We start from the raw sequence: 19,439 nt of genomic DNA, 5'->3' as shown, positions 1-19,439 counted from the left end.
ATTGGCCTCGTGCAGTTTGGCATTTACCTTATCACTTGTCTTACCCCATACAGCTGGATCGGAGAGGACTGATAGAGAAGCTGCAGAGGCTTCCAAAATGGAAACATCTTCTACTTCTCATCCATCCAATCTCCCAGAAAAGAAGCCCGAAGAGCCACGGGGTCCAGGAACGTTCTTCTACTTTGGGGGTGGCAATGGGGCACAACTGTAAGTAACTCACTTATTATGTGTAGGTTACAGTGATAGTAATAGTATTGTAGCAAATGTATAGGATGTGTAAGTATAGGGATTGTTTCTTCACTATATAGCAGTATTTGATCACGGTGTGGGGTATTATTCAGTCTGAATAACTCATTGGGGAAGATTTATCATACGCTGGCAATCTATGTGGGTGGCAGCGCTTTGCTGCGCCAATGGGGCAGTTGTACGGCAGGTCTGGCGAGTCCACAGGCGCAGGAATACAGACATGGGTGCTTGTACCTCGAGGGGTTGGGGAAGAGGCCCCTCCAGGATACAAAATGCAAAAATATTTTAATCCATGTTATTTATGTATATATAGATTCAGGTATTACAGATTTTATATTAGGGTACAAAGTGATCCTTATAGCTTTTATAGACATGTAAAGCGATTGTCAATTTGATGTATTTTCTTGGTTGGTCATTTTCATCCATAACTTGAGTAAATGTTCTTCAAATAGAAGTTATGATGAAGGATGACCTTTGCCACAATGTCTAATCCTAAGTGCCATAGAGTTATGGGGGAGATTTATCAAACGCTGGCATTTGTGTGACCACGCCCACAACCTTTCCCGCTGGTATATATATCTGTCGGTGGCTATGCCGACAAACCTACGTTAGATCCTCCTAAAAGTAGGGTTTTAGAGAGTATGGGACACCCCTTGCCCACCTTCTCTCTGTCGGTGGCTGCTCCCCTCTACACACCCTCCATGTCCACAAATATATGTCAAAAATATAATCGCAATATCTTGCAGTGCTCAAGAAATTACATTTATTTCAGCGCTTCTTTGCCATAAACTGGCACAGCAGCGCTGATAGAGCTCCCCCTTAGTATTCACCATGCTGTCTAATTCTAAGTGCCAAAGAGTTGGGTAATTTGCCAAGTAAAGTTGCAGTTGGCCACAGCAAATTGGGGCTCATTTACTAAGGGTCCGAACGCTGCACTTTCGTTGGGTTTCCCGAATATTTCCGTTGTGCACTGAATTGCCCCAGGATTTTGGCGCATCAGCGCCGGCTTGCACGCAACAGAAAATGGGGGCGTGGCCGTCGGACAACTTGACGGATTCGGGCAAACCGCAGAATTTAAAAAAGGATTTGTGTCGCAAGATCAGCACTCACATGCACCAGGAAGAAGCAGGTGACCTCCGCGCCGGACCCGAATCCACATCAGACTACACACTGCAGGATCGCGACAGGACAGGTAAGTAAATCTGCCCCAGTGTTTTTTAAGCAACAGTGGCACACAACTACAGATAAAACCCCTCAGAGAAATACCGTAACCAGTGAAAAGGGTTCAAAGGATTACAATTATTATTTTCAATGCGTTTTTCACACGCAGATTACGCCCGTGAAAAGGACTCAGGACGGAGCTCTATCTTTTCTACAGCAATTGATGAGTGAAAAACGCATTGCACTTGCATGTGTCTCAGAGTGCAATGTGTTTTTGGTGCGTCTCCATAGACTTGTATGTTGCCTTTTTCACGCGTGTGACTTGCAAATGTAGAGCATGCCGAGATTTAAAGGGGCGTAAAAAAAATGCATGTGTGTGAAAAAGCCTGAAAAGTCTGAAAAAGCCCATTGATTACAATGGGTCAAAGTGCAATGCAAGTTCTGCGTGTCAAAAGCATGCGCAGAACACGCGCGTCAAGAACGCAAGTGTGGAAGGGGCCTCACTTTACTTTCTTGCCATGTGCACAAGATGATTAAACTGTGTAATAATCTTTTATCGACTCCTGGACAACCCCTTTAATTGTATCTAGTTTTACAACAAACATTTTACTAGGTGATTGTTTTTTGTGTCAGTCTTCCAACAGGGACTCATACAGTGAGTAAATGTGGAGTGCCCTCTGCTGGTTACATAGGGATAGGAGGCACGTAGATTTCACTATGGAAAGCAGCAGGAGTGGGAAATCAGCACTCGATTTTATAGAATTTGTACCAAAAACTACCCAAAATCAGTTTTTCTGCAGAAAAATTGCCAAGGTAATTGCTGCAGGCAGGTGTGAGATTCATCTCATACAAAACAAAGAAGATTCCCTGTCAATTATATCCAACGATAAAACTTGCTACCTCATTTATCTTCAACACCATTGTATAAAGGGTCACTGCCAAAAAGTGCCTTTTGTTGTATAGATAAGCGAGTTTCATTCAGGGGAGCAGATATGATATTAAAAATGAATTTCTGCATTGTCAATTGCTGTGGCCTCATCAGACAATTTCTGTCCGGTAAGCTGCTGTGATATCAGAATACTATAGTCACGTAAGCAGCCTGTGACGTCACAAGAGAGATTCAGGTCCCTTCCACACTTGCGTTGCAGATCATGTCAGAGACGGATCAGGGTTTGGTCAGTGAAAAACAGAGTTCAATCAGTTTTCAGTCAGAGTTTGTTCAGTGTCTTAGTTTTTCACATGCGTTTTTAATTCATTTTCAATGCGTTTTTCCCGCGCAGATAACGCACATGAAATGGACTCAAGACTGAGGTCTATCTTTTTTATGGCAATTGATGCCTGAAAAATGCATTGCACTTGCATGTGTCTCAGAGTGCAATGCGTTTTTGATGCGTCTCCATAGACTTGTATGGTGCGTTTTTCACACACGTGACTAGAGCATGCCGAGATTTAAACGTGTGTTAAAAAAAATATGCGTGTGCGTGAAAAAAAAATGTAAGTCTGAAAAAGCCCATTAATTCCAATGGGTCAGAGTGCAATGCAAGTTCTGCGCGTGAAAAGCATGCGCAGAACAAGCGCGTGAAAAAACGCAAGTGTAGAACGGGGCCTCAGAGAGATAAGCAGCTGATACATCACGCAGGTAAGCTACTATGACATCTTTGTTCCAATCAGATGTGATGCTGAAGTGACATCAGAATATTGGGTATGTCAAGTGGTTTGGATGCATTTCAAAAAACAACATGTGACTTGTCTGAGCTGCAACCTTCTGCCATCTTTGTGCTCCTGTACAGCTTGTCCCTGCCCCACTATTGTCAGCTGACCAGGCTGTGACCTCTGAGAAGAAGCAGGAGGTGGAGCAAGACAGGAGCACAAAGGTGGGGGCCAAGCTCTGAGGAGTAAGTACCACAGACAAGTCACATGTTGTTTTTTGAAATGCATCCGAACCAAAGTCCTGCCCCTGTGACTACCCCAGGATTTTGTCAGGGTGCAAGAGTAAGTTATAACATACAATTATATTGTAATGCAAATGCTTATAAAAGGTAGAAAGGCAGATTTGCACTGCAGGTGAAATAAGCTTTTGCAACCTGTCTTTAGTGAAAATGAGGTCCCTGGTGACGGGTTCCCTTTAATCCCTGAGTGTTTTTTTTTTATAAAATTCAGGATAATGAAGGTCTGTTGCTCCTGTGCCTGCTCGGCGCTTCTCCTCTTGCACTGCTCCAGAGAATGATGCAATCACTGTGTTGTGCCTTACAGGCAAAAGTAATCAATCACTTCACCATCCTCCAGCTGCTGTGCCACCTAGCTCAGGTTGATTAGTCCTGTCTGGACAGTTAGGGAAGCTCCATGTAATGTGTTTATGAACGGCAAGCAGCATGCAACCCTGACTTCCCAATGTCCTGAATTTTATAATTGTTTTTTCAGTAAAACCACCCAGCTCAGGTATTAAACAAGATATGTTTCTTCTTCAGTGTAGCTACAGCATTCTCAAGGTATGTTTGGTTCAAAATGCATGAAATCAAATGGTAGATTTCATAGGGATTAGGGATTAGCTTTGGATTCATTTAAAAAAATGCACTTGTCTGTGATTCAGACTCCTCAGCTCTTGGCTCCCACCTTTGTGCTCCTGTACAGCACCTCCCTCCTGCTCCTTCACAGAGCTCACATCCTGGTTAGATGACATCAGTGGGAGAGGGAGGACTGCATGCATAAGCCCGTATCCAGGACCTTCCCCCATTTTGTCCCCTTAAAGAAAAACACATACACACAAATTAACTTTCCAAAACTTGTGGAGTGACATCAGGGAGACGACCACAGCTTTGTTCAAAATTGTTACAACCTTATAACTTGTACTCATAGAGTATCAACTTTATTTCTATTCATTTATCCTTAAGTAATTACCTAACATATTAAGGGCACCTGAAATGCTGGCCTCGTTAGAGGGAATGTAGGTACTTACCCCCAATTACAGCACCGCCAGCTGTGACATTTTCAATATCTTTAACATGAATATAGGGAGGGAGGGATGGGAAGAACTCCAGGAAAGAGGGTGCGTGAGATCACCAGCCCTCTTTTAAAACCTAAGCCCAGCCTCCAGGTGTGGCTAAAACTAGCCCGCCCCCGTCACGTAGCCCCCATGGCCAACCCTTTAACCATTCACTTTCAGGGGACGTATTAGTTCACCTCCAATTGACCCCACTCCAGCCTGCCTGCAGTCACTAGCCCCACGGCTATATGCCTACGGGCTACCAAGAACTGTACAGTAGGACAAAGGTGGAGGCTGAAAGCTGTGGAGTCTGCAGCACAGACATGTCATGTGTTGTTTTTTGAAATGCATCCAAAACAAAGCCCAAACCTGTGACTTAACAGAGGATTCTTTCAGAGTGCAAGGTAAGTAATAACACACAATTATATTGTAATGCAGATGATTACAAAAGGCAGAAATACATTTTTGACAAGACAAGATTTGCACTGAAGGTGTGAAGGGCTTCTGCAACCTCTATTTCGTGAAAATGAGGTCCCTGGTGACAGGTTCCCTTTAAAGAGGACCTGTCACCCTGAAAAAGTGCAGCAGTGTTATACTTTTAGCGTTATCGGACACCTCCGATAACGTTAACACCGATGCAATGTACAGTACTAATGCCGGACTGCTCTCAAAGCGGTCCGGCGTATTCATGCGGGGGGCGGCCCGTGGCGCTGCCTTTTCCCCGGATCTCCTTGCTCGCTCCATAGGGCTGCGATGAATGCTGCATGTCATGCGGCAGTCACTGCCCCTAAACCCGCCCCCTCATGAATAAGCCTTAGAGCGGTCCGGCCTTAGTACTGTAGATCATAGCGGTGTTAGTTAACGTTATCGTATTCTGATAACGCTAACAGTATAACACTGCTGCGTTTGTTTTAGCACTAGGAGCTGCTTACTTTAGTAAGCAGCTCCCACTGCACTTTTTCAGGGTGACAGGTCCTCTTTAAGGTAGCTTTGCTGCTAAGTTTTCCTACTTCCATGCTGGAAAACAAGTTTGCATATGTAATTCCATGCGGGTTTCAGCCATATAAGCTGCTATGACATCACTGTGACATCAACACACTTTCCATCAGGTAACCTTCTGTGACATCACAACTCTTTCTTGTAGAACAATAGAAATCCACACTCTGTAATGGTGGTGCTCAATGTAGGATTCTCACATCTCTTTCTGGTAACCTACTGTGACATCACAACTTGAAACTGCCTGTTTGTAATGGTGGTGCTCAATGTAGGATTCTCAATTCAATTGTATCCATCCAGAAAACATGGCACAAAATGATTCTTTCTGTTTATCAAGTGATTATTTCACATAGTATAGCCTTCACCGTAATGCATGAGCAGGTGGGATTATATACAACAGATCAAAAATTACGACATTTCGGTCATCTCGACCTTTGTCAATTTAGATCTGTCTTTTTAGAAGTAGGCACTGAAGCTTTGTGAGGCAGTGTAACCTTCTGTGAATCAGAACTCTTTCTGTGACATCACATCTCTTTCTGGTAACCTTCTGTGACATCACATCTTTCTGGTAACCTTCTGGGACATCACCTCTCTTTCTGGTAACCTACTGTGACATCACATCTCTTTCTGGTAACCCTCTGTGACATCACATCTCTTTCTGGTAACCTACTGTGACATCACATCTCTTTCTGGTAACCCTCTGTGACATCACATCTCTTTCTGGTAACCTACTGTGACATCACATCTCTTTCTGGTAACCTACTGTGACATCACATCTCTTTCTGGTAACCTACTGTGACATCACAAATTGAAACTGCCTGTTGTTTTGCATCTCCTAGTCTTAACACATTAACACAAAGGGCGGCCATTTACCCATCTCAGTGTTGGGAGATTACTACACAAGCCAGTTGTGTCCTGGTGCTCTCCATGTTACCAAGGATGACCCTTGACTACATCCGCATCCTGAGCTTGGTAGGCCCATGTGGCTAGTCACTGTGATGCTAGAAGTTAGCAGTTCCAACCAGAGAAAGACCACCACCCCAGGACCCTTCCATCTCTGGATGAGAAAGCTGCAGAACCACAACCATCTGCTTTTAACACTTAGTAAGACGAGGATCCAAAGCTTATATATTAGAACACCACATATGGACACATATTAGTGGTTCAGTCATTACTCTAAACCAGCAAACTTTACACATTCTGCTTTTACCCAGTCCCCTTTATAAGCTCAACATTCCCTAATAGACCTTTAACTTCTTCTGTGTAATCTGTATTATGAATGAATAAAGGAAAAAGCTGAGTCACAATTGGATTCCTCAGGGTAGGTAAGTCCTGTGACTCCATGATGTAAGTTTCTATGTATAAATGAAACCCAAGCCACGCTCAGGGATTTTTCTCAGTAAACAGAAAAGGTATAATTGTGGACTCTCATTTTTGTCTTGTCCACCAGGCATATTCTCATTGGTTGGAATAAAAGTAGGACGGATCAGAAAGATATATTTTTATCTATTGGGATTTCAAAAAAGTCTCTAAGCATCATTCTTGTTTACTTTGTTTCTATTAACACATCTTCATTTTCTTTTATTTTTGCTTAGCTATATAGTAGTTGCCAAATGTTGAAATATTTTAAATCTAGGACCTACAACCTGAGTTTAAGTTAGAACTCTGCCTCCCCTGACCTTGACTTGCTCTTGACCTGTCCAGGACAGCTTTCACTAGTAAAACACTATCCCGAAGGAGGGGTCACCTCCTCTCAGCAAGTTCTATCTCTGTATATCGGAATGGTAATAGTGATGGGATCAGTTTGAAGTAGCCCTATATCAAATAGGTAGCAAAGAGGGTTCTATTACAATTGATACACTCAATGAAGGAGTTTAGGTCCTGCTCCATATTTTAAAGGTAACAGGTCTATTGTTGAATTGCATTTCTAAACTACTATCTCCTCTATGGTAACACATTCCTCCAAGCCAAACATCCTTGTGTATGCAGGTGGAAGAGAAAGTTGCTGTCTGAACAAACTGATGTCTTTACTGTTGTTTGTAGAAACATTTAGCATACAAAAATGCACAAGATGCATTAGTTTTACATACATCCAAATTGTCCCACCGACAGAGTTGAAAACAGAGATAATGCAGGGAGACGTCAACTCTATGCATTATCTCTGTGTTTTTGCCTCTGCTTTGTGTAGCAGAGCCGGATGCCATGATGTGATGATGTCATCTGACTACCAGCTTCAGTGCCACACACAGCAGAAGGAGAGGAGAGCTGCTGTGTAGGAGCAGGAAGAGCTGAGTATCAGTGTTTATTATTCTTTACATTAAGCAACACTAAGAAAAAAGGAGGTAAGGGGCCACAATATCAAGGGAAGCATGTGGGGGATAGAATATGAGGGGAATCTACTAGGGAGATCGCAATGAGAAAGGGGAGTTGCTGGGGGGACATAATAAGAAGAGAAACTGCTGTGGGACCAATAAGTGGGGGCTTTAATATGAGGGGGACCGGGGGGCATACTATCCAAGGGGCTACAATGTAAGGTGGGCCACAGTGTGACCAAGAGCTGTGAGGACACAATGTTAGGGGGATAGAGAGCACTAAGAGGGAGTTATACTGTGTGTGGGTGGTGTAAGGGCCCCATTTGTTGTCCCTCTTTTATTGTTACAAAAGTTGGGAGGAATGGTTATTTCAGTCACCTTTTTTGTAATACTGCTGTAGATCCCGGCATTGCCCAGGATAGTAAATAACTGCACTTAGCTATAACCAAATAGAATTGGTTAACAAAAAAATAATATATCTATCTATGCATCTATCTCTCCCTGTCTGTCACTCACTCACACTCACTGCCTGTCTCTCACTCAGTCACTCATTCTCCCCGCCTGTCTCTCTGTCATTTACTCTCCCCACCTGTCTCTCTGTCACTTACTCTCCCCGCCTGTCTCTCTGTCACTTACTCTCCCCGCCTTTCTCTCTGTCACTGACTCTCCCCACCTGTCTCTCACTCACACATTTACTTGCTGTCTCTCTGTCTCTCACTCATACTCACTGGCTGTGTCTCTGTTAGTTACTCTCTCTCCCTGCCTGTCTCACTCACCCCGCCTGTCACTCACTATACCTCACACATAAGCTGTATTATACTCATTGCCTCATTAGAGTAAACAATCAAAGATCAGAGCTCATATTAGTGCCCTTTGTCAAAATAGAATCTGAGCTGTGATTGGTTGCTTATTGGCACAACAGACAATGGCTACTGTATATGGTGGTTATCGTATTACCTCACATATTACTTCAAATATTAGCTCATATTGCATTTTGTTTGTGTTAACACATGCATTTTCAAATGCATCACAGCAGTTGAGAAGAGGAAATTTGCCTAATTACAAAATGTGTGCATTAACACAATGCTAACACGTGTTAACATTTTGTTAACATATATTTGCTAACATCGCATTACGCTTGCCTTTTCCAAATGCAATGTTGACAACAATGTAATTAGGCAAATCTCCTCTTCTCAGCTGTTGTGATGCATTTAAAAACATGTGTTAATGCAAACAAAACGCTATGTGTGAACACATCCTAAGCTGTATTATATTAATTGCCTATAGTAACCTATCAAAGCTCAGAGCTCAACCAAAGAGGCAGAACAGCAACCAATTACAGCTCAGCTTCCAACTGTCACAGCAGCAGCAGACAGTGGCTCCTATATATGGTGGTTATCATATTACCTCATATTACCTCACATATTACTTCAAATCTTACGTCACTCATAAGCTGTATTATACTCATTGCCTATAGTAACCAATAACACCTCAGAGCTCATATCAATGACCTGTTACAGAATAGAATCTGAGCTGTGATTGGTTGCTTATTGCCACAGCAGACAATGGGGCAGATTTACTTACCCGGTCCATTCGCGATCCAGCGACGTGTTCTCTGCACTGGATTCGGGTCCGGCCGGGATTTAATAAGGTAGTTCCTCCACCGTCCACCAGGTGGTGCTGCTGCGCTGAAAAGCATCTGAAAGCGTCGGAATTCACAGAGGCCAGCTGAGTGAAGGTAAGCGCGTCCCGAGCAACACATTTTCCGTTTTTAAATGCAGCGGTTTTTCGGAATACGTCGGGTTTCCGTTTGGCCACGCCCCCGATTTCCACCGCGCGCATGTCGGCGCCGGTGCGCCACAATCCGATCGCGTGCGCCAAAATCCCGGGGCAATTCAGGTTCAATCGCCGCAAATCGGAAATATTCGGGTAACACGTCGGGAAAACGCGAATCGGGCCCTTAGTAAATGGCCCCCAATGGCTCCTGTATATGGTAGTTATCATATTACCTCATATTACCCCACATATTACTTCACATCTTACCTCACACATAAGCTGCTTTATACTCATTGCCTATAGTAACATATCAAAGCTCAAAGCTCCTATTAATGACCTGTGGCAGAACAGCCACCAATCACGGCTCAACAGAGAATGGTTCCTGTATATGGTGGGTAATAAGTGGTTTTGGGAAAATGTCGGGAGAAATTTCAGCTCAAACCTGGTCTTAGATGCTCCCTGAGTCACAGGCAACAACTGTGCAAAATTTGGTGATTGTAAATGTGATGGTGCAGATTCCTTTAGCGAACACACATACATACAGCTTTATTTATTAGATTATGGCTTTTTAATGCTCTCCCCTCTCCCCTCTTCTATCTGACCATGTGCTCCCAGGCCTGGGCAAGGAGATATTCATGTGCAAGGGGTCTAAACCTAACTTCTTGACCGTTACTGTATTCTACTGTGTGAGCCATGATGCCTACATCACAATGTCAGCTCTTATACCACAATGGGGCATGACCCTCTTCGTAAATGTCCAATATCAAACCTTACCAAAGTGGTCTAATAGCATATGCTATAGTCTCACAGCCCCATCACATTTCCAATGCCCAGTTCCTATTGACAAACTACATCTCATTATAGGAAAAGCTGTAATAACTAATAAAAGTAGCAGCCTAATGTTTCCATAATGGTAGAAACCACCACTACAACAATAATTTATTTCTCTATCCTCTCCAATCTGGCCCTGTATTCACTGTATTGGGAATATAATAAATATGAGGGTGTGTTTCTTGTAGGGTAAGTGCTTATTGCTTGAAAAAAGGATGGCAACGAATCTATGACTCTAAGAGGGATGACTACAAGCTGAAGTGGTGTGAGACCAAGAGCTCTGCTACATACAATGCTTTCCGAGACGGTAAGTGATTAGTAAGGTACCAAGATTAGAAGGGACCAAATAGCAAAGATAAAAATGGGACCCACATTTAAGTATAGGGTTCTGCTATCTGGAATATTGAAGTTTGGGAGGAATGGCTACTGACTCTTTCTATCCGCCTGCTTTATGAATTGTATGGTCAGATATAGGGGGTTTTCTGGAAGCAGAAAACCACCCGTTGACCAGGATAGGCCCCCAGAATGTGATGAGGGCTACACAAGCAGGCTACTGCTCCATTAATTTTTTATTGAACAGCTGATAATACCACACACTACGTTGGTCAACTGTCGAATTTGGTGGCACCCAACAAACAATGTCAATATCAAATATTACGGGAGAGAATGGTCCAAAATGCCCAATCCTTGCCGCAGGGAGAAAAACTCCTGTCTGTGGTTGAGGCTTACTAATAAAAGGAACTCTCCAGTCAAAGCTAATTAATTGAGTAATACAAGGGGCAGAACCTGAAGGGAGGAGCATGACTGATTTTTATTGTATTCCAAGAACCTCAGTAGAACTTGGATCCATGCTCCTCCCTTCAGGCCCTGCATAAGGTGTAATTCAGTTAATCTGCTATGACTGGAATGGTCCTTTAATTCCCATTAGCCCACATGTATGGTTGGTGAAGCTGAACAGAGGTCTAGGCTACACAGTTGTTGACCAACAGGTTCCTCCATCCATGTCCATCCTATAGCAACGAATAAATATTCAAGCCCTATGGCCCTGTCCATTCCTTAGCTCTAGTGAGAGTGATATTATAAACAGTTGTATTATAGGGGGTCACCTTTTAGTTTTTTAGCGGTGGTAGGCTTTTATAATGAAACTCCTTGATTTTTTTCCAGGTGACCAACTTTTGTACCAAATACCCAACAATAAAGTGCTCACCACCAAGATTGGGCTCCTAAACAGCTTGAGAGAATATGAGAGGGTCATGCAGAAAATCAACAAATCCAGGTGAGGAAAGATATCTACCCTCTTGGGGCTGATATGCCGATAAATGTTTGGCTAAAGTCACAAATAGTTCAGGAAGGGCCCATATTTTTTGAGTGTACAAATATCACATGAAATAAGTTGTTGATCCAAGCATTCATTCTGAAGGCCAGATTTGAAGTAAGGAGGAATTTTATTTTCCTAATATGTGTAAAATTGTCTTCTGCATCATGGAATTTTTGACTTCCTCTGGTTCCTTGGTTTTGTAGCTCAGCCCAATTCACTTTAATGAGAGAGGGCTACAAATAAGTGATGTGATAAATTGTTGAGATGGCACTAGCCTGTGAAGTGGAAGTGATTCTTATTGTTGTTCTGCAGCTGATCACCGAAGTTTCTTGGTGTCAATTTAATATTATTGATAATTCTCTGAAAGACCCTTTACTAAATCTTTTAACGATAGGTCAATTGTGTGATTCAGGGTGCTGAAAATGGCAGATTTTTTTCCTGAGACCCTCCGCTTGGATGTGAAGGATGAAGCAGAAGCCTTCTTTTCCACATATGAAGGTAACAATACATTATACCAAGTGAAGTTTTTATATTCTGTCATGGGTGCCCCTCCGACCCATGTCTTGTATCACAGGCGTACCCGTGTGCCTTGGTGCACCCTACCATATCAGCTGCAGCCTCACTTAGCTGTCCACGTTCCAGTGGCGGCTCCTCTAGTCCGGCTAATTGGTACTGCCGGCCTCCTGACCTGATAAGTATCCAGCCGGATCTTTGTGCCTGATAGCCTAGATGAAAGTGTTTTTGTTGTGATTCCTGTGTATTATCCGTTGTGACCTTCTGCTATGTTTCTGACCTCAATCCCTTGCCTCCTGTCTTGACTTTCTGCTACGTCCCCAACTCTGATTTTGTACCGCCTGTCTTGACCTTCTGCCTGTCCGAGACTCCGATTTTGCCTGCTGATTCCGTACCTCGTTTTTGCCACCACTTGAGCAAAGTCGTGCCTGTGGAGCGACCTGGTGGTATCCCACCGCAGCAAGTCTAACACACTTTGCGCCGGGTTCTGGTGAATACCGCTTACCACTTAGATTCCACTTCCAGGTGTCGGCTTACATCATCTCTCGCTGTGGTTTAGTGGGTCCACCACCTCTGACCCTGACATATTCCACCTAGAAAAGATTTGTTTAAAGATTTTTTGCGGATGGAACCAGATAAATACTAAATACTAAAATGCACCCCTGATGTCCTGTATTTCCATATATGCAGGTATTTTAGGGGGTGAAAGGCAGGAGGGTATATTATATATACTGGATGTCCAACATGCTCAAATACAATGGGGCAGATTTATCAAGCTGTCTGAATGTCAGAATATTCTTAGCTGCTTATGGCAACCAATTACAGCTCGGCTTTTGTTTTACCTGTGCTCTTGAATATTTTAAAGGGGATTTGTGATTGGTTGTCATGAGCAACTAAGATAAATCTGCCCCTATATATGCTATATGAGTGTCAAAATCAGGAATGGAAGTTGTACTTTGTCCCAAGTGCAGGTTCTTCTGTGATGTAACTAAAGGACCCAGAGGGTTGTCTTCTTTTAAGATGAAGAGGGTGTTAAATATGTTGGAAATCCACCATTTTGATTAATTTTACACTATGGGACCTAGTGGGACCATTGCTTTATTGCCTAATGCAGAGAGTCAATGACACTGGCAAGGCTAGTCAAATACTCTATAATCACTGACTATCTTAGTCAGGGCCATAGTTTTTTGCAGGATGCTGTGAGCTAAACACATGAGCACTACTATGTTTTACTCATTGTTTCCCTGTTTGGGTAATGATATTTGTTGTTTTTGTTCCATTCTGGGAATATCCATTGAATTGTTTAATGTGTAATGATATAATTAGCCCCATACTTGGGACAGTTCTTGGGACATTTCTATGTCTATTTTTGGAGCTCCGCTGCCCCTCAGATTCATTTAAGTGGCTTTGGCCCTTTAATAAATGTTCTTATGCTCTTCTTTCTTTTTTTCAAAAAGTCCCAAAAAGTCTTAAAATGCCTGAAAAGTCCCAGCACATAGACCAGCAGAAGACTGAAGTGACTATAAGCCTTTTTAGTCCCAAGTCATGAATCTGGCTCTGCAGGGTGTTGCACTGGCGGTAGTTCTATGTTTATGCCTGCTTAATGAAGAGGCGGAAATAGTCCTGTGAGACTCCTGTGAAAAGTCCACAAAGATCTCAATGCAACTTATTTGAGACTTTTTTACACCAAAAAAACCTTGGAAACCCAATGATAAATAACCCCCTATATCTGTATCCAGATGGCCAAACATGGATCTGCAAACCCACTGGGATGAATCAGGGACGTGGTATCTATCTACTGAAAAACCAAGAACAAGTCAATGTTCTCCGCAGCCAAATGCTCAATGTAATAGAAGATTCCAGGAAACTTCCAACAAAGAGTCCACAGGCCCGGATAGTGCAAAGGTAAGTGGACACTTCTGTTAGTCTGTAAATGTGTACATTAGGATTAGATTGGCCTTTTATGTCCCTATTACCAGCACTGTGTCATGCGGGACTGGTAGGCGTGGCAGGCTACCTCGGCCGGCTGGAAGCTGAAAGTAGCGTGGCATCCATGCCCCTGTTTCTTTACACGCGGTACGGACCGGAGTGATGGCAGCGCGGGTTGCCGGAAGGGACCTCACAGGTAAATAAATGTTTATTTTTTTTTTAACCAGCCCTCTCCCGACCACCAATAGGTTTTTTATGCTCTTGGACATCCCTTTTAATAATCACGAATAGTGATGAGCTTTTTCAAATATCTGTACAGTAACCCACGATGAGTGCTTGCACTGTTTGAGGGTGTTAACTGTTTAAATGCTTCATTTAACTCCTTACGGACGTTTGATGTGTTAGTACCAAGCCCATAAGAAAATGGCAAAAATGCATTTCATTCACCAATCTCACTGCTCTCCCGCTTACCGGTACACGGCATGGAATATTAAATACTGTCACTGAAAAGTGCAATTTGACACACAGCTCTTTACATTGGAAAATAAAAAAGACATTTTTAAATGTGAGGAGTGAAAAATTAAAACGCAAAAATTGAAAAAGGGCCTCGGCGGGAAGGGCGGAGTGTGTGGCGGAACTAAAATGACATTGTCGGGGCTGTGCAATTCGCCCTTCATTGCTGTCAGGTTTAATTTAGAACTTTTAACACCTGTTGTGGTTGAACCCAACCCAGATCGCAAAATTAGGCTACATTCACACTGCCGTATGGGGGACATATTTCCAGCCGACGTATATAGGGTGTATATACATCCCCCATAGATGGCAATGGGCGCACAGCCACGTATGGGAGTGGTACAGTGCAGCACACATGCACCATCCATACTACGATCCCGCGGGCACACATCGTATGGATGTTGATTTAGGGAGTAGTGTTCAGCGGACCCAAACTTTGCGGTTCGGGTCCACTAAAACCCTACTTCGGAATGGACCATCAGAATCCTTTTGGTTCATTTGACCAGAGGAACAGCAATCTAACAGAAATATAGTTGAATTTCAGTCACAAGTTATGATCATGATTCCATTTGTGATAATATTCACATAGTTTCATCCAAAGTGCCCTATGATTTACCGTCAGCTATTCTTGCATCTAACCTAAGCATGTGGAATTCTCTTCTATTTCACAGGGGTGAAGAGAACCAATATTTGCATGGTGATTTACAGAGTTTTGTTTGCTCAGGAGATTTGACTATTCTAGTAAAGAGTATCTCTGACCTCAGTCACATCACCTGCCGAAATATGCATTTACAGAACCTGATCATCCTGATCATCTCTGTTCTAAGTTATATGGAAATATTATATGGAGTTATGAAATGTGGGCAACATCTAATTCAGGATGAGAAGGTCCAAGTTCCTTTTGACTAATAGAGAATTAATCTCTGTCTGTGGAGATAATGGGGGTGATAAGCAATAACACCATAGCCATAGCATCTGCTATGGGACCCACAGTGTCAGGGGGCACCACCATCTGGGTTATTGGATGTGAATATGCTGTATGTGTGTATTTGTGATATGTATATGCTGTATGTATGTATATATGGTGTGTATACACTGTATATATATTTTTTAAGGAGTAAGTGGAAAAGAAGTTCACTATGGGGCCCTCCCTCTCCTAGTGACGTCACTGACCACCACTATAATTGATCTGCTTTTAGCAGACCCAAAATTCTGGCCATTGTAGTGCATCACACTGAATGTCTATGAAATTTGCTATATGAACATTTTCTTCTCCTCTTTTGAATTACACCACACTTTCCTATTATTATGATTCTTGTACAGTATTGTGGTAGTTACCAAAGAAAAGTGAAATCTTAAATTGTACTTTCATGCTAAAACATTATTTTTTCTTTTACACCCGACATCCAACTTACAGACAATCCAAGTTACAGACTGACCCCCCTGCCCCCTGTGACCTCTGGTGAAGCTCTCTGGATGCTTTACTATAGTTCCAGACTGCAATGATCAGCTGTAAGGTGTCTGTAAAGAAGTTTTATTGATAATCCTTGATCCCATTACAGAAAAAATTTTGAAAATCCAATTGTCACTGGGACAAAAAAAAATTTGTCTGGAGCTACAATTACTACTTACATACAAATTCAACTTAAGAACAAAACTAAAGTTGCTTGTGAAAAGAATAATGCATAATCTCACAGATATTTAAAGTGATGACACAGGGATCTAGAGAGAGCAAGATCATATCTTTCCTTTTATAACAGCTCCCCCTGGTGGACATGTTCTGATTAAGACTCTAACATACAGCAGGATGTGGTTGATATACATTTTACACGCATAGCTGAATTGTTTAGGGCATGGTCTCAGTGTAGTCCGCTTCATATTACAATGCAAGTTATCTTGTTTTTTATAAAATAATTTTTTAGATTATCAGATAATTCCATGGCAGTTTTGGTAGAATATTCATGCAGATAGTAGTTATTCTTCATATTAATCCAGAACGTGGCACATTTAAAAAAAATTATAATGTAGGAAACCTTATAACAAATTTAAATATTCCCTAATGATCATTGTACCGCATTGTGTTATGCTGTGAAGAACTTACCGGACCCAGAGATCCACCTCCAGGGATCTGACAGTCAGCAAAACGACAAAAAAGGATGACAAAGAAGAATAAAAAAAGAATAAAATTTAGACTCCCATAATTTATCAGTCTGAGATCCGAAAGAAGAATTTAAGTTGGCCATGAGTGGCCACATAAGCAACAATAAAAGTCGTAAATAAATCGGACATTGAAGGATCTATATTGTTTAGACACCAAGCTGTTCGTTTTAAGAAAAGTATAAAAATGCTAGTAAAAAGTCACTAAAAATCATTATAGCTTCCCTCCCCTCACTGGAGAATGGAGAGAATTTTTTTGTCAGCTCCTTTGTTTTACGAATATAAAGATAGAAATGACCTGAAGAACAATATACAAAGACACATAATGGCCCCACACGGATAATACCATAGAAAACCATAGCAAATAATGGCATCCATGTAACAGCACAATAACCAGCGCTGACGGCTCCCAGGACCAGGGCTTTGTAACCATGGGGTAACAGATGATGGGACGACTACTATAAGGTCCACATTCAAAGGGGTCATTTTTAAAAAAAAAGAGGGTATTGTGTTTGGAGAATGCGTCTCTGAAAAGAGCTTTAGGTATAAATCACAACCACAATTCGCAACCGATTTTAAAGCGAAAAAAACATTTGAAAAGTGTTTCTTAAGCGGCTGTTCTTGAGTTTAGTCTAAGTTCACATGTGCAGTAAAGCCTCCATCACAGACCTTTGCAAAGCTTTTTCATACGATAAAAAGACAACACCCAAACAGAAGCCCAATAGAACCTTACTGTAGTCATTAGCATCTTTAGGTACCTGCTTATAGTATAGAGTTCTGCCAACTGTGTAGGGTTATACCCCATGTAGTAATTTTCTGCATAAAATGGTCTCAGAAATATTAGAGGGTCTTTACTATGAATTCTCCACCAGTTATTTTTGTCAGCAAAGGCGTATATTAAGCCCTATCCCTCCAAGGGCGGGTGTGAGGCATGAAGTTCCTTTGTCTGGCCCAGTCTAAAGCCTCTTAGTAGATTCGGCAGGCTGTATGCAGAATCTTTTATGTATGATAGTAATGGAAGCTAAAGGATCTTTTAAAATGTGTATTTATTTCAATGGATGTCTGTAAGTGCTGGTTTGCACCACATCCATTAGGCTTCCATTAATATCGAGTTAAAAAATTTATAATAACTTCCTGAAACAAAATAGAAGCTTTTTTATGAATAGAAAAAATGGTGTTGTAGAGGACTAGAGGGGGCTATATACCAAATTCCAGGACAACTGGAGCAACATCAGCTTGGACCGAATAGATTCGGATCTGATTCAAATCTTACGAAAGATTTGGCTGAGCTATAGAGAATCAAATCTTTAATGATTCACTCAGCGCTTGTCCTCAATGGGGCAGATTTACTTACCCGGTCCATTCGCCATCCAGCGGCGCGTTCTCTGCAGTGGATTCGGGTCCAGCTGGGATTCATTAAGGCAGTTCCTCCGACATCCACCAGGTGGCGCTGCTGTGCTGAAGAGCATCGGAACGCACTCAAGTTCACCGGCCTATTCCTAGTGAAGGTAAGTGCAAGCTCCGCGACATTTTATTTTTTTAAATGCAGCGGTTTTTCCGAATCCATCGGGTTTTCGTTCGGCCACGCCCCCCGATTTCCGTCACGTGCATGCCATCGCCGATGCGCCACAATCCGATCACATGTGCCAAAGTCCCGGGGCAATTCAGGGGAAATCGGCGCAAATCGGAAATATTCGGGTAACACGTCGGGAAAACGCAAATCGGGCCCTTAGTAAATGACCTTAGTAAAGAGCCTCCACAAACCGGACATAAAACTTTACAGCATGTTCTTAACCATTTCTTACCACTTTATCTGACACTGAAGGGCAAAATAGCAGCTTATAGTAATATGGCAAAACTGTTTGTGTTCTTCAGGTACATACCAAACCCTTTACTTTTGGAAGGGAAGAAGTTTGATATTCGCTCCTATCTGCTCATAGCTTCTGCTGTGCCCTACTTTGTATTCTTCTGCCATGGCTATGTTCGCCTTACCTGCAACCCCTATGATCCAAAGTCAGATGACCTCACAGGTCACCTCACCAACCAGGTATGTGGATATGTCCATAGCTTTTTTTTTTAGTCATCTAAGAATTATCTCTATTCCTTTTCTCTGTATTCTTGAATCATTGAGAAGTAATCTTTTATCAAGCTGCAACAGTACATGTTATCTCTGGTACTATATATCCAATAACGCCATAAGTACATCTACCCCAAAGATAGTCCCTTAAATGACATCTACCACCAGGATCAATGATTGTAAACCAAGTACACTGACATACTGGTGTGTGCCCCCTCTGTCAGGATCTGCTCTTATTTTAGCATTTATTCCCTGTTTTTTTTGTTTTTTTTTAAAGGCCTTTAAAATTATGCAAATAAGCCTGAGAGGCTGCAGGCTCCATGAACACCTCTCAGGCTCATTTGCATTATTTTCAAGCATTTTTACTTAAAAACAATGAAGCTTAAATGAGAGCAGTTCCTGGCAGAGGGGGCACACACCAGCATGTCAGTGTGATTGGTTTACAATCCTTGATCCTGGTGGTAGATGTCCTTTAGAGAGTAACTCTAGTGCCATAATGATATTTAGAAATTGTAATATGCAATTCCCTTAGAAGAAGGCCAATAATGTGTTCCTCACAAAGATGAGATACTTGTCAAATATCAGTAGAGACTAACCTCTTTCTGAATCTGCCCTGAGTCAAATTTA

The 19,439-nt window shown here is 42.2% G+C and overlaps 1 protein-coding gene across 4 annotated transcripts in view; it reads left to right on the top strand.

Annotated features, from left to right (window-relative positions):
- The window catches only part of TTLL10 (tubulin tyrosine ligase like 10), a 40,602-nt gene that overhangs the window by 15,558 nt on the left and 5,605 nt on the right, over positions 1-19,439 (top strand). For all 4 annotated transcript variants that reach the window (XM_072155879.1, XM_072155878.1, XM_072155880.1 and 1 more), the window contains exons 3-8: positions 54-207; positions 10,494-10,612; positions 11,470-11,581; positions 12,036-12,121; positions 13,876-14,041; positions 18,611-18,782. In XM_072155879.1, the coding sequence (XP_072011980.1) occupies positions 54-207; positions 10,494-10,612; positions 11,470-11,581; positions 12,036-12,121; positions 13,876-14,041; positions 18,611-18,782 (809 nt within the window). The remainder of the gene's footprint in view (positions 1-53; positions 208-10,493; positions 10,613-11,469; positions 11,582-12,035; positions 12,122-13,875; positions 14,042-18,610; positions 18,783-19,439) is intronic.

Source organism: Engystomops pustulosus, chromosome 6 (genome assembly GCF_040894005.1).
Source record: "Engystomops pustulosus chromosome 6, aEngPut4.maternal, whole genome shotgun sequence".
Lineage (NCBI taxonomy): Eukaryota > Metazoa > Chordata > Amphibia > Anura > Leptodactylidae > Engystomops > Engystomops pustulosus.
This window is presented reverse-complemented; position numbering and strand designations above follow the sequence as displayed.